General features: G+C 50.2%; 1 protein-coding gene across 20 annotated transcripts in view; it reads right to left on the reverse strand.

Moving 5' to 3' along the window:
• MSI2 (musashi RNA binding protein 2) overlaps positions 1-13,356 on the reverse strand; it is a 419,652-nt gene that overhangs the window by 78,105 nt on the left and 328,191 nt on the right. For all 20 annotated transcript variants that reach the window (XR_008311763.1, XR_008311764.1, XM_053274690.1 and 17 more), the window contains one exon: positions 1,826-1,900. Coding sequence is in view for 18 of the 20 variants with exons in the window: in XM_053274690.1 (XP_053130665.1) it covers positions 1,826-1,900 (75 nt within the window). In the remaining 2 variants the exon portion in view is untranslated. The remainder of the gene's footprint in view (positions 1-1,825; positions 1,901-13,356) is intronic.

The following is a 13,356-nucleotide window of genomic DNA, read 5'->3' on the forward strand; positions in this document are numbered from 1 at the left end:
ACCACCACCACCTCCTTCTCCTCTTGGAGTTTAAAGCAATATGGCGGCCAGAACACTGCCCAGTGGGGAGAGGTCAGCCCGGAAGGCCACATCTCTGGCCATGGCAGAGACAGGGAGAGCTGGTCTTGGGGTAGCAAGCATGACTTGTCCCTGTAGCTAAGCAGGGTCTGCCCTGGTTGCATATGAATGGGAGACTTGATGTGTGAGCACTGGAAGAAACTCCCCCTCAGGGGATGGAGCCGCTCTGGGAAGAGCATCTAGGCTCCAAGTTCCTTCCCTGGCTTCTCCAAGATGGGCTGAGAGAGATTCCCGCCTGCAACCTTGGAGAAGCCGCTGCCAGTCTGTGAAGACAATACTGAGCTAGGTGGACCAAGGGTCTGACTCAGTATAAGGCAGATTCCTATGTTCCTATGTCTTTAGGGGATAGGGCCGTAGCTCAGTGGTGGAGCATCCAGTATGCTTACCATGCAGAAGGTCCCAGGTTCAATCTCTGGCAGCATCTCCAAAGAGGCCTGGGAAAGATGCCTGCCGGAAATCCTGTCCCAAGCAGGGTCTACCCTGGTTGCATTTGGATGGGAGACTAGAAGTGTGAGCATGATGAGATCTTCCCCTTAGGGGATGGAGCCGCTCTGGGGAAAGCAGCAGGTTCCAAGTTCCCTCCCTGGCAGCCTCTCCAACGAGATAGGGCTGGGAGAGAGATTCCTGCCTGCAACCTTGGAGAAGCCGCTGCCAGTCTGTGAAGACAATACTGAGCTAGGTGGACCGAGGGTCTGACTCAGTATATGGCAGCTTCCTATGTTCCTATGTCGACAGGTCCCCGCCCTCCTCTTCAGCTCCAACTCGGCTAGGACTTGGCCCTGATCCACTCTCCAAGGGTACGCAGGAAGGCGGGCCGTGGTTCCCCTTCCTTTTCCGTCCAGCAGTGACAGGACGCAGGGCAAAATGTACAAGAGCCACCCGCCTTCATGACACTCATCCATGCATCTGACACTCGGCCCCAGAGTTTCTTGGCTGCAGCATCCAGGCGGGGCAGGGCGATGGGCAAGCAGGTTACCCCCAGGGCTCCTGAAGCCACACGTCACTCAGAGAGCAGGAGAGAAAGCTCGGCCAGCCTTCCCTGTTTAAGCTCAACACGGCGCTGGCTGCGGAAAGACAAAACCCAGGGCCTTTGGTTTCGGGGACTGCGGTGAAGATGAAACGGAGGGGGTGGCTCGTTACCGGCAGGAGGGGATGCTTAAAAGCCCGGAAGCCGAGCATTTCAAAACCTCAGGAGTTTCTCAGAAGTGAGGACCAGCCGTCTTACACACTCAGAGTGAACGGAGATCTCTAAATGCAGCCGGTCTGAGAGCGGCGCAGAAAGGAAGGGAGGGACGGAGGAGCCTAACGAGAGGAAAGCATTACGGCAAAGCCGGCCTAGACGAAGAAGACTGCCTTCTGCAAAACACCACAAACAGGACGCGGCAGCTTCGGGACGGGAGGGGAAGAGGCAGAAAAACGCCAAGGGCAGATTCTACACAGACAGAAAGAGACAAGACCTATGCTGTTTTGCTTCTCCGGGAATGCTCTTTTCAAATAACCAGTACCAATTAACACCCAAAGGGAATCCAGGTTCTGTTTGCTGGCTGGCATTGTATGATTAAGAAGACCAAACGGTTGTGCGTTACCTGAGGACCGATGGAATTTGTCACCGCAGAAGATCTGCCGCTGAGAGACCTTTCGGCCTCCGTTAGGAAAAGGATTTTAAACACTTTCCTTTTCCTTTCTCTCTCTCTCTTTTTTTTTTGGCTTGGCCGTGTTCTATGCACGGACGGAAAGTCTCACGTACCTGGAAACTGATAACTGTAGCCAGGAGCAAATCCGGGATATCCTCTGCCGTAGGTGGCCACGAAATTTGGGTAACCTTGAATAGAGATGGGTAGAAAGAGAGAGAGAGAGAGAGAGCGAAATTATGTTGAGATGTCAGCTCTTAAAGCACAGCATTATACCAAAGAAAGCCAAAGGACGAACTCAACTTGGAGACATGCAAAGATTCATGTCCACACTGGGGGCAGGTGGTGGTGGTGGGGGGGAGAATGCAAAAGTGGCAACCCCAAGTGGTAGAGTCCTTCCTACCACATTCGACAGCATAGGAGGCCTTGCTCTTTCTGCACACAACGAGTAATATTATTATAGGACTCTAAAACCAATCATAAAGGACTCTAAACTCTCAGAAACCCCTTACGCCAACCTTTTAAGGTAGGCTGGCATACACAGGCACAGTGGAGAGCTGGCCTTGTGGCAGTAAGCATGACTTGTCCCCTTAGCTAAGCAGGGTCCACCCTGGTTTGCATTTGAATGGGAGGCTAGAAGTGTGAGCACTGGAAGAGATTCCCCGCAGGGGATGATGGGGCCGCTCGGGGAAGAGCAGAAGGCTCCAAGTTCCCTTCCTGCCAATTTGCCCTGCAGCAGCGATGCCCAGATGTTGTTGACTACAACTCCCATCATCCCCAGCGGCAAGGGCCTTTGGCAGGGGGTTATGGGAGTTGTAGTCAGCACCACCTGGAAATCTCTGTTACAGGAAGCCAGCTGCCTGCATATTAAGGGTGGAGAGCTAAAACCGCATACTATCATGTTATTGCACCCAACCTCCCCCCTGCAACCTCCCGTGGTTTCTCAAAGATTTCCTTTTGCACTGTGGGTGCCAGAGCAGGCATTTTAAAGCACAGAATCACCTGCTGGACACTGTGTCCGCTTTTTGTTTAACGGATTCTGTGGGGAAATGGCTAAGTTATGAAGAGCAGAAGCTGAAAAGCAGGCACGAAACCTCCACACAAGGGTGGGTCTTTCCCCTCTCTTAGCTGGAGATTTGCTACCTAACAGCAAAGCCCAGGTGGACTTCCATTTATTTGGGAAAGGTCACTTTCAATATTTATTTATTGATTTGATTTGATTTGTATACCGCCCTTCCAAAACTCAGGGCGGTTTACAACTAAAACAAACCACTAAAACAGTCAAGAGCTAAGACAAATTAAAAAACAACATAACAATGAACAACTTAAAAACATTTTAAAACAACAATTAAACAATGACAGTGATTAAAAACCCCAAAATCGTGGTTTTGAATGTTAAAATAAACCAGATATTGAAACCCTCAAAATTTAGGAAGTTGAGAAAGCTTGGGTGAAAAGATGGTTTTCAGGTTGTTTTTTGAAAATTGCCCGATAGGCTTCTTTCCGTAGGAGGGTCTTTTGTGGGTCTGCTGGAGTGAACATGTTGTGAATTAAACACATTTATTTAACTTCTCTTCCATACATTTTCTCTTAAAATTCCCTTAAATAAACTTTCTTAAACATATGAAGAAATCACTCTTCTCGGGATAGGGTTGCCATGAAGGCCTTGGGAAGGAAATTTAGATGCCGTCACCTGTCTACACCTACAAAGATTAGAATCGTTCGGACCATGGCTCTTCCAGTGACACTCTATGGATGCGAAAGTTGGACTCTGAAGAAGGAAGATAATAAAAGTATCGATGCATTTGTGTGGACACTTTGAAGGCACCTTTTTTCATATGTGGTGGACCTGTGGGAAGGCTAAAGCCTATTGGGATATGATATATAATGAATTAAAGAAAATATTTAAAATGACATTTCCTAAGAAGCCAGAATCCTTCCTGCCAGGGATAACACAAGGTGCAATTTCTACAACTAATTTAACATTTTTCATGTATGCTTCTACGGCGTCCAGAATTATATATGCACAGAAATGGAAGTCTAGTGAACTGCCTTCAAAAGAAGACTGGCTGATAAAAATTTTGGAATATGCGGAGATGGCAAAACTCACAGCACTATTAAGAGGTCAAAACTTGGAATGTTTTAAAGAAGATTGGAAACCATTCTTGTTGTATCTAAAGAATTACTTTCCTACTATGGACTTGACAGCAGGGTTTGAAATTTAGTAAAAATCGCAGGTTGGTTAGATTAATTGTGTTTGTAAGGGTTTGAATTTATGTTTTGAATTATTATTATAGCAAGGGTAAATTTTATAGTTGATGATTCACGAAGAAATGTGAACGGGAAGTCCACCTTTTTTGTACGTATTTGTAATGAATGATAATATTACGGTTGTTAAAATTAATAAAAATTGATTTTTTGGGGGGGGGGAAAGTATCGATGCATTTGAACTTTGGTGCTGGAGAAGACTTTTGAGGATCCCATGGACAGCCAGGAAAACAAACCAACGGATCCTAGAGCAAATCAATCCAGAATTTCCACTCGAGGCACAAAGGACCAGGCTCAAACTATATCAGACTTCAGCCACTAAATTTCCTCGCTTTTTGCAGTTCAGTTGGAGCTGAACCATCCCTGTGAGCCAAAGGCTCAATGCCACATCCGCCATTTTGCAGGTGGGAGGCCGCTGCTGACAGAAACGCGGGGAGATTCTCTAGGGCAGGGGTTCTCAACGTGTGGGTCCCCAGATGTTGCTGAACTACAACTCCCAGCATCCCTAACCAAAAGGCCAATGGGGCTAGGGATGCTGGGAGTTGTAGTTCAGCAACATCTGGGGACCCACACGTTGAGAACCCCTGCTCTAGGGCCACTTAGGGGGCATGTCACAGAGGCAGGCTTCCGACCGGACACGTCCTGGGTCCCAGTTGGCCGTTTCCACGGCCAAGGTCTCATTAGCAGCCTGAAGAGGAAAGCCGCATGCCCTGAGACGGGGGGGGCGGCCTTTGCCATTTCTCCCCACATCCGAGAGCTGTTGCTCGTAATTAAAATGCACTCCAAGCGACTCAAGTCCGAGCGCTCTTCCCGTCCCCTTTTTTTCCTCTTCTTTTTCCAGCTGGGAAGAGTAAATGCCAACGCTCCGGCTAAGCACACAACACCGGTTTGCTCTGACATTTGGAGAGCTTACGACAAATGTACTTAGCCTCGGAACTATTGACAGTTGGAGATTAAGGTACTAGTAATGTTTCATCCCGAGGGTGGAGGACAAACGATTCACGCAGCCAGGAGTCAGAGGCAGCGAGATCAAGGAGCTAGGGAGACGGAGAAGGTTTTAATTTTGCAGGAGGCGGAGATGCAACAAAGCTACCCAATTAGTTGCACACAGCACAAGCAGAAGCCCCCCAGGAACCATCTCTCAGCGTTTCCGAAGGGAGGAACGCGAGGCCACGGAGAGGAAGGAGGACACCCCGCTTCCCGTCTCCTTGACATTGCAGGAATCAATATCACCTGGCAGGTGAGGGCCATAGCAGCCCCTCCACATTTACTCTAGAGGCACAAGGATCAAAACCACCACCCCCGGCATTTCCGTGAAGAGTCCCTAGGAAGGCTGCTCCTTCAGAAGGAAGGGGGCCAACTCCGAGCCGGAACGCAGCAGGCAGACCACCTCGGAGGGCAGCAATTCTGTTGTGTCCTTGTTACAGAAAGACTTGGATACTCCAGAGACAACCCATGCAGAGCCGACTCGCAGAGTTACCCAACTTGGCTGACTGGAAAGGGGCCAGGCTAGATGGAGAGGAGAGCTGGTCTGGTGGTCGCAAGCATGCCTTGTCCCCTTAGCTAAGCAGGGTCCGCCCTGGTTGCATATGAAAGGGAGACCAGAAGTGTGAGCACTGGAAGAGATTCCCCCTCAGGGGATAATGGGGCTGCTCTGGGAAGAGCTGAAGGTTCCCAGTTCCCTCCCTGGCAGCAGCATCTCCAACGAGATAGGGCTGGGAGAGAGACTCCTGCCTGCAACCTGGGAGAAGCCGCTGCTGCCAGTCTGTGAAGACAATCCTGAGCTAGGTGGACCAAGGGTCTGACTCAGTATATGGCAGCTTCCTATATTCCCTAAGATCTTTCCTGGCTCTGTACTTGAGATCTTTTTAGGAGAGGAAAGCTGGTCTTGTGGTAGCCAGCATGACTTGTCCCCTTAGCTAAGCAGGGTCTGCCCTGGTTGCATTTGAAGGGGAGACTAGAAGTGTGAGCACTGGAAGAGATTCCCCCTCAGGGGATGGAGCCGCTCTGGGAAGAGCTGAAGGTTCCCAGTTCCCTCCCTGGCAGCAGCATCTCCAACGAGAGAGGGCTGGGAGAGAGACTCCTGCCTGCAGCCTTGAAGAAGCCGCTGCCAATCTGTGAAGACAGTACTGAGCTAGGTGGACCAAGGGTCTGACTCAGTATATGGCAGCTTCCTATATTCCCTAAGATCTTTCCTGGCTCTGTACTTGAGATCTTTTTAGGAGAGGAGAGCTGGTCTTGTGGTCACAAGCATGACTGGTCCCCTTAGCTAAGCAGGGTCCACCCTGGTTGCATATGAAAGGGAGACTAGAAGTGTGAGCACTGGAAGAGATTCCCCTTAGGGGATGGAGCCACTCTGGGAAGAGCTAAAGGTTCCCAGTTCCCTCCCTGGCAGCATCTCCAACGAGATAGGGCTGGGAGAGAGACTCCCGTCTGCAACCTTGCAGAAGCCGCTGCCAGTCTGTGAAGACAGTACTGAGCTAGGTGGACCAAGGGTCTGACTCAGTATATGGCAGCTTCCTATATTCCCTAAGATCTTTCCTGGCTCTGTACTTGAGATCTTTTTAGGAGAGGAAAGCTGGTCTTGTGGTCGCAAGCAGGACTTGTCTCCATGGCTAAGCAGGGTCCACCCTGGTTGCATATGGAAGGGAGACTAGAAGTGTGAGCACTGGAAGAGATTCCCCCTTAAGGGGATGGAGCCACCGCTCTGGGAAGAGCATCTAGGTTCCCAGTTCGCTCCCTGTCAGCATCTCCAAGACAGGGCTGAGAGAGATTCCTGCCTGCAACCCTGGAGAAGCCGCTGCCAGTCTGTGAAGACAATACTGAGCTAGATTGGGTCTGACTCAGTATATGGCAGCTTCCTATGTTCCTAGATCAGCGAGTCATTCAGAGACATAGCAGGAAACCTCCTGCATGGGTAAGCTCACAATCTCACCTGAGTTCTAGGGTCGATCGTGCCCCAAGGAATTTCTAGCTTGGTGTAAATTAGCCTTTTTCAGATTAAAAGCATGTATGCATTGCTCATGTCTTTATTTTTCCAAAGCAGCACATACCCTCCCTTCATACACAAATCAGCGAATCAAATGCAACATCAGGGTGGCGAACAGCCAAATCAAAACACACACAATAACTAATATACAACAAAGGGCAATTAAACACAAATCAATCGCAATCTAATCCAACAGCAACATTAACCCAGCGGGGAAAACAGCAGCCAATAAAACTGACCAAAGTTCAAAACGCAGCCAGAAAACAAAAAGCTGGAGGTAAGAATAAAAATCTAAAGCTAGAGATAGGAATAGGATCAGTAGTAGTACCTCTTGGAAGCAACTCTAGAGATTCCCATGGCTTGATATAGTGCAAAATATTGGGGGGAAATATAGGGAGGAGAGATCTCCATGAATAGATGTAGTCAGTCTGCAACCCTAGGCAGGAAACCAATTACGATCAACCACCTCAAATCAGCTGAACAGCTTTTTGGAATCAGAGGAGGCTGCCTTATCCCGAGTCAGACCCTTGGTCCACCTAGCTCAGTATTGTCTTCACAGACTGGCAGCGACTTCTCCAAGGCTGCAGGCAGGAGTCTCTCTCCCAGCCCTATCTTGTTGGAGATGCTGCCAGGGAGGGGACTGGGAACCTTCATCTCTTCCCAGATCGGCTCCATCCCCTAAGAGGGGAATCTCTTCCAGTGCTCACAGTTCTAGTCTCCCATCCAAATGCAAACCAGGGCAGACCCTGCTTAGCTGAGGAGACAAGTCATGCTGGCTACCACAAGACCAGCTTTCCTCTCATAAAAAGATCTCAAGTGCAGAGCCAGGAAAGATCTTAGGGAATATAGGAAGCTGCCATATACTGAGTCAGACCCTTGGTCCACCTCGCTCAGTATTGTCTTCCCAGACCGGCAGTGGCTTCTCCAAGGCTGCAGGCAGGAATCTCTCTCCCAGCCCTCTCTTGGAGATGCTTCCAGGGAGGGAACTGGGAAAATTCAGCTCTTCCCAGAGCGGCTCCATTATCCCCTGAGGGGGAATCTCTTCCAGTGCTCACACTTCTAGTCTCCCTTTCCTATGCAACCAGGGCGGACCCTGCTTAGCTATGGGGACAAGTCATGCTTGCGACCACAAGACCAGCTCTCCTCTCCTAAAAAGATCTCAAGTACAGAGCCAGGAAAGATCTTAGGGAATATAGGAAGCTGCCATATACTGAGTCAGACCCTTGGTCCACCTCGCTCAGTATTGCCTTCACAGACTGGCAGCGGCTTCTCCAAGGCTGCAGTCAGGAGTCTCTCTCCCAGCCCTATCTCGATGGAGATGCTGCCAGGGAGGGAACTTGGGACTTTCTGCCTGCAAAGCTGATGATCCACCACTGCCCGATGGTCCCATTTCCTTCTTGGAAAGAGCCAGGTTTTGGTTATGTGCTTGATGGCAACTCACAACCAGTGGAGTGCGTCCCAGCCTTTGAAAGAGCCCTAAAGACACTTCTTTTAGTGATGATTAAATGGTTTTTAACTTCCAATGGCTTTAATGGGTCATTTATTTTGTTCTTATTTAGGTGAACTGCCTACAGCTGTCTGGGTTAGGGGGCAGAAAATATTAAGCAACAAACAAGAGGTGGTGCAGTGTGGGAGGGGGTGGCGTGATACGCTTCCTGAGGAAGGGAGTTCCACAGGTCCGGCGCCACTCCTGGAAAGACCCCGATCTCAGTGGACATCAGTCACGTCTGACGGTGACTGGAGTGCAAGGGGGTGGACCCCAAAGATCTCTGGCTGCTTAAAGGTAGCCAACATCTGTCCCCATAGTTTAAGGTGAAAATACTTCCCACCTTCTGATTGACCGATTACGTGCTATCAAGTCGGTGTAGACTCCTGGCGGCCGCACCTTTTTCGGAGACCTTGTCCCAGCTATGGGGAGGCCCAGACCTCCCACAGTCGTCGTCCCACCCCATGCCATTCACAAGGCTCTTGTGAATTCACCAGGCAACACGCCCGCCATCCCAGATGAGATTTAGACGTCCCTATTCTTTGTTATTTATTAATCATCATTTAGAGGGGGAACATTAAACGCTTGGTTGGATTTTGATGACTAATTAGGAAGGGAGGGATGGGAAGAAAATGGTGGCGGGCAAGCGCGCATGCAGACGCACCACCGGTCTCCGGAATGTGCATTTCACAACCACGCAGCCCTGCCAGAAATTCATCCGAGGGACGTTCTGCAAACTGTCCCCCTTAAAACGAGAAAACTCAATAACGGCATTTCCACTCTAGGCAGCGTCTTTCCAGGGTGGAAAGATCTACTACCAATTAACGGCTGGGCTGATTAACGAGCATTCCCAAAGTCAAGGGGAAGAAGGGCAGAGAGGCAGGCTTCGAGAACAATCCCAGGCTGGGTCATATGTCCAAACCTAATGTGTGAGTATATCAAATGCACATGTCTGATTGCCGTTCTATTTCAGATGATGGAAAAGGTGCAGAAGAGGGCAACCCATCTAGGCCCCTGGTCATCCAGCGTGGTGTAGTGGTGAGAGTGCTGGACTAGGACCGGGGAGACCCGAGTTCAAATCCCCCATTCAGCCATGAGACTCGCTGGGTGACTCGGGGCCAATCACTTCTCTCTCCGCCTAGCCTACTTCACAGGGTTGTTGTGAAAGAGAAACTCAAGGATGTAGTACACTGCTCTGGGCTCCTTGGAGGAAGAGCAGGATATAAATGTAATAATAATAATAATAATAATAATAATAATAATAATAATAGAGCAAGGCTACAACACCTGGGGCTTTTTAGTTTGGAAGAAAAATGACCAAGGGGAGACATGTTAGACATAACATCATGCATGGTGTGGAGAGAGAGAAATTCTTCTCCCTCTCACATAGCACTCAAACCAAGGGTCATCCCATGTAACTGCTGGCCAGGAAATTTAGGACTAACCAAAGGAAGTATTTTTTCCCCACACAGCACATAATTAATCTATGGAATTATCTGCCCCGGGATGTGGTGGTGGACACCAGCTTGGATGGCTTCAAAAAGGGGTTTAGTCAAATTCATGGGGACAGGTCCATCAATGGCTACTAGTCTTGATGGAACACAGGAAGCTGCCATATACTGAGTCAGACCCTTGGTCCATCTCACTCAGTATTGTCTTCACAGACTGGCAGCGGCTTCTCCAAGGTTGCAGGCAGGAGTCTCTCTCCCAGCCCTCTCTTGGAGATGCTGCCAGGGAGGGAACTGGGAACCTTCTGAGGCTCTTCCCAAAGCGGCCCCATCCCCGAAGGGGAATCTCTTCCAGTGCTCACACATCCGAGTCTCCCATTCAAATGCAACCAGGGCAGACCCTGCTTAGCTATGGGGATAAGTCATGCTTGTTACCACAAGACCAGCTCTCTTCCATGCTCAGAGACAGGATGCCTTTGAATCAGAGTTGCAGGGGAGTAACAGCAGGAGAGAGGGCATGCCCCGTTCAACTCTTGCCTATGGGCTTCCCAGAGGCATCCGGTGGGACATAGTTGGCTGGACTACTAGATAGGCCTTTGGGCCCGATCCAGCAGGGCTCTTTTGCCAAGATCTCAACCACTAGATGCTGAAAGTACCAGCAGGCAAGATAGGCAAGATGCATTCAGGGCCGACAGTCTACGTCCGTTTTCTCTTCTTCTTCACCTTTCCAGTCAATGCAGGTTACGGATAGGTTGAACTGGTCCTGTGAATGGTTAGGAACATAGGAACATAGGAAGCTGCCATATACTGAGTCAGACCATTGGTCTATCTAGCTCAGTATTGTCTGCACAGGCTGGCAGCGGCTTCTCCAAGGTGGCAGGCAGGAGTCTCTCTCCCAGCCCTATCTCGTTGGAGATGCTGCCAGGGAGGGAACTGGGAACCTTCAGCTCTTCCCAGAGCGGCTCCATCCCCTGAGGGGAATATCTTGCAGTGCTCACACATCAAGTCTCCCTTTCATATGCAACCAGGGCGGACCCTGCTTAGCTAAAGGGACAAGTCCTGCTTGCGACCACAAGACCAGCTTTCCTCTCCTAAAAAGATCTCAAGTACAGAGCCAGGAAAGATCTTAGGGGATATAGGAAGCTGCCATCTACTGAGTCAGACCCTTGGTCCACCTAGCTCAGTATTGTCTTCACAGACTGGCAGCGGCTTCTCCAAGGTGGCAGGCAGGAGTCTCTCCCAGCCCTATCTCGTTGGAGATGCTGCCAGGGAGGGAACTGGGAACCTTCTGCTATTCCCAGAGCGGCTCCATTATCCCCTGAGGGGGAATCTCTTCCAGTGCTCACACATCAAGTCTCCCTTTCATATGCAACCAGGGCGGACCCTGCTTAGCTACGGGGACAAGGCATGCTTGCGACCACAAGACCAGCTTTCCTCTCCTAAAAAGATCTCAAGTACAGAGCCAGGAAAGATCTTAGGGAATATAGGAAGCTGCCATCTACTGAGTCAGACCCTTGGTCCACCTAGCTCAGGATTGTCTTCACAGACTGGCAGCGGCTTCTCGAAGGTGGCAGGCAGGAGTCTCTCTCCCAGCCCTATCTCATTGGAGATGCTGCCAGGGAGGGAACTGGGAACCTTCTGCTATTCCCAGAGCGGCTCCATTATCCCCTGAGGGGGAATATCTTGCAGTGCTCACACATCAAGTCTCCCATCCAAATGCAAACCAGGACAGACCCTGCTTAGCTACGGGGACAAGTCATGCTTGCGACCACAAGACCAGCTCTCCTCCCTTCATATCCACTCCCTCTGATGTGGAGGCTACGTCATGATCAGTGGGCTAGATGCGTCTTGGCAACCTGTCCACAATGTGGGCAGGACTGAGGATGTGATGGGCAGGTCTGAAGGCCATGGAGCACGATACCGTCTTGCTCATCCAGAGGGGCATGGAAGAGACCCTCAGACATAGCCGTGAACTGCTGCAAAAGGTGCCGAAAAGGGCGCCTCCAGGGTCCAGGCACTGGAGCCCTATGAGAAGGAAATCATAAAGCATTGGGGTTTTTTAAAGCTTCAAATAAAGGAGACAATGATATCACATATGAGATGTTATAGAGGTTTGCAGCATCACATAAGAAGGTAAGAACAGCCCTGCTGGATCGGGCCCAAAGAAGCCCATCTAGTCCAGCATCCTGTTTCCCACAGTGGCCCACCAGATGCCTCTGGGAAGCCCACAGGCAAGAGGTGAAGGCAAGCCCTCTCTCCTGCTGTTGCTCCCCTAAAACTGAGGAGAGAGAGAGAGCAACTTTTACTCTCCTGCAATTGAAGAGAGAGAGAGAGAGAGAGAGAGGAGAGCTGGTCTGGTGGTAGCAAGCATGACTTGTCCCCATAGCTAAGCAGGGTCTGCCCTGGTTGCATTTGAATGGGAGACTTGATGTATGAGCACTGGAAGAGATTCCCCTCCGGGGAAGGAGCCGCTCTAGGAAGAGCATCTAGGTTCCAAGTCCCCTCCCTGGCAGCATCTCCAAGGACGGGATAGGGCTGGGAGAGAGACTCCTGCCTGCAACCTTGGAGAAGCCGCTGCCAGTCTGTGAAGACAATCCTGAGCTAGGTGGACCAAGGGTCTGACTCAGTATATGGCAGTTTCCTATGTTCCTATGTTCCCTAATCTGCAAATTCTAGAGATCGAGACAAATTCTAGGGATCGAGACAGGCAAAAGAAATGAGTTCTTCATACGACACATAATTTATGGAATTTGCCACTACGAAATGTGGCTGTGGCCACAAGTGTAGATGGCTCTAAGAGGGAATTAGATTAGAGCATTTCAGGGAGGAAACATAGAAAAAATAGGAAGCTGCCGTATACCGAGTCAGACCCTTGGTCCATCTAGCTTAGTATTGTCTACCCAGACTGGCAGCGGCTTCTCCAAGGTTGCAGGCAGGAGTCTCTCTCTCAGTCCTAATCTTGGGAGATGCTTCCAGGGAGGGAACTTGGAACCTTCTGCAGGCGAGCAAGCAGACGTTCTTCCCAGAGCGGCCCCATCCCCTAAGAGCAATATCTTACAGTGCTCACACATGTAGTCTCCCACTGAAATGCAAACCAGGGCGGGACCCTCCTTAGCAAAGGAGACAAGTCATGCCTGCGGCCACAAAACCAACTCCCCCCCACCAGATATCTCCTACGGATCCATCAACAGCTATTAGTCATGACGGCCATGTAGAACCTCCATGTTCTGAGGCAATTACCCTGAACTACTAGCTGCCGGGCAGCAAAGACTGAGAGGAGGGCTAATGCATTCATGCCTTGGTTGTAGGCTTCCCAGCAACGTCTGTCTGGCTACTGTGAGAAGCTGTCCTTGGAAGACTTGACCTTGGGTCTAATCTGGCTGGGCTGCTCGGAGGGACCTCTGCGTTTCTCATCATCAACACACATTCCGAACCCGGCAGGGAGAAGTTGCCAAG

This window comes from Hemicordylus capensis, chromosome 12 (assembly GCF_027244095.1).
Source record: "Hemicordylus capensis ecotype Gifberg chromosome 12, rHemCap1.1.pri, whole genome shotgun sequence".
Taxonomy (NCBI): Eukaryota; Metazoa; Chordata; class Lepidosauria; order Squamata; family Cordylidae; genus Hemicordylus; species Hemicordylus capensis.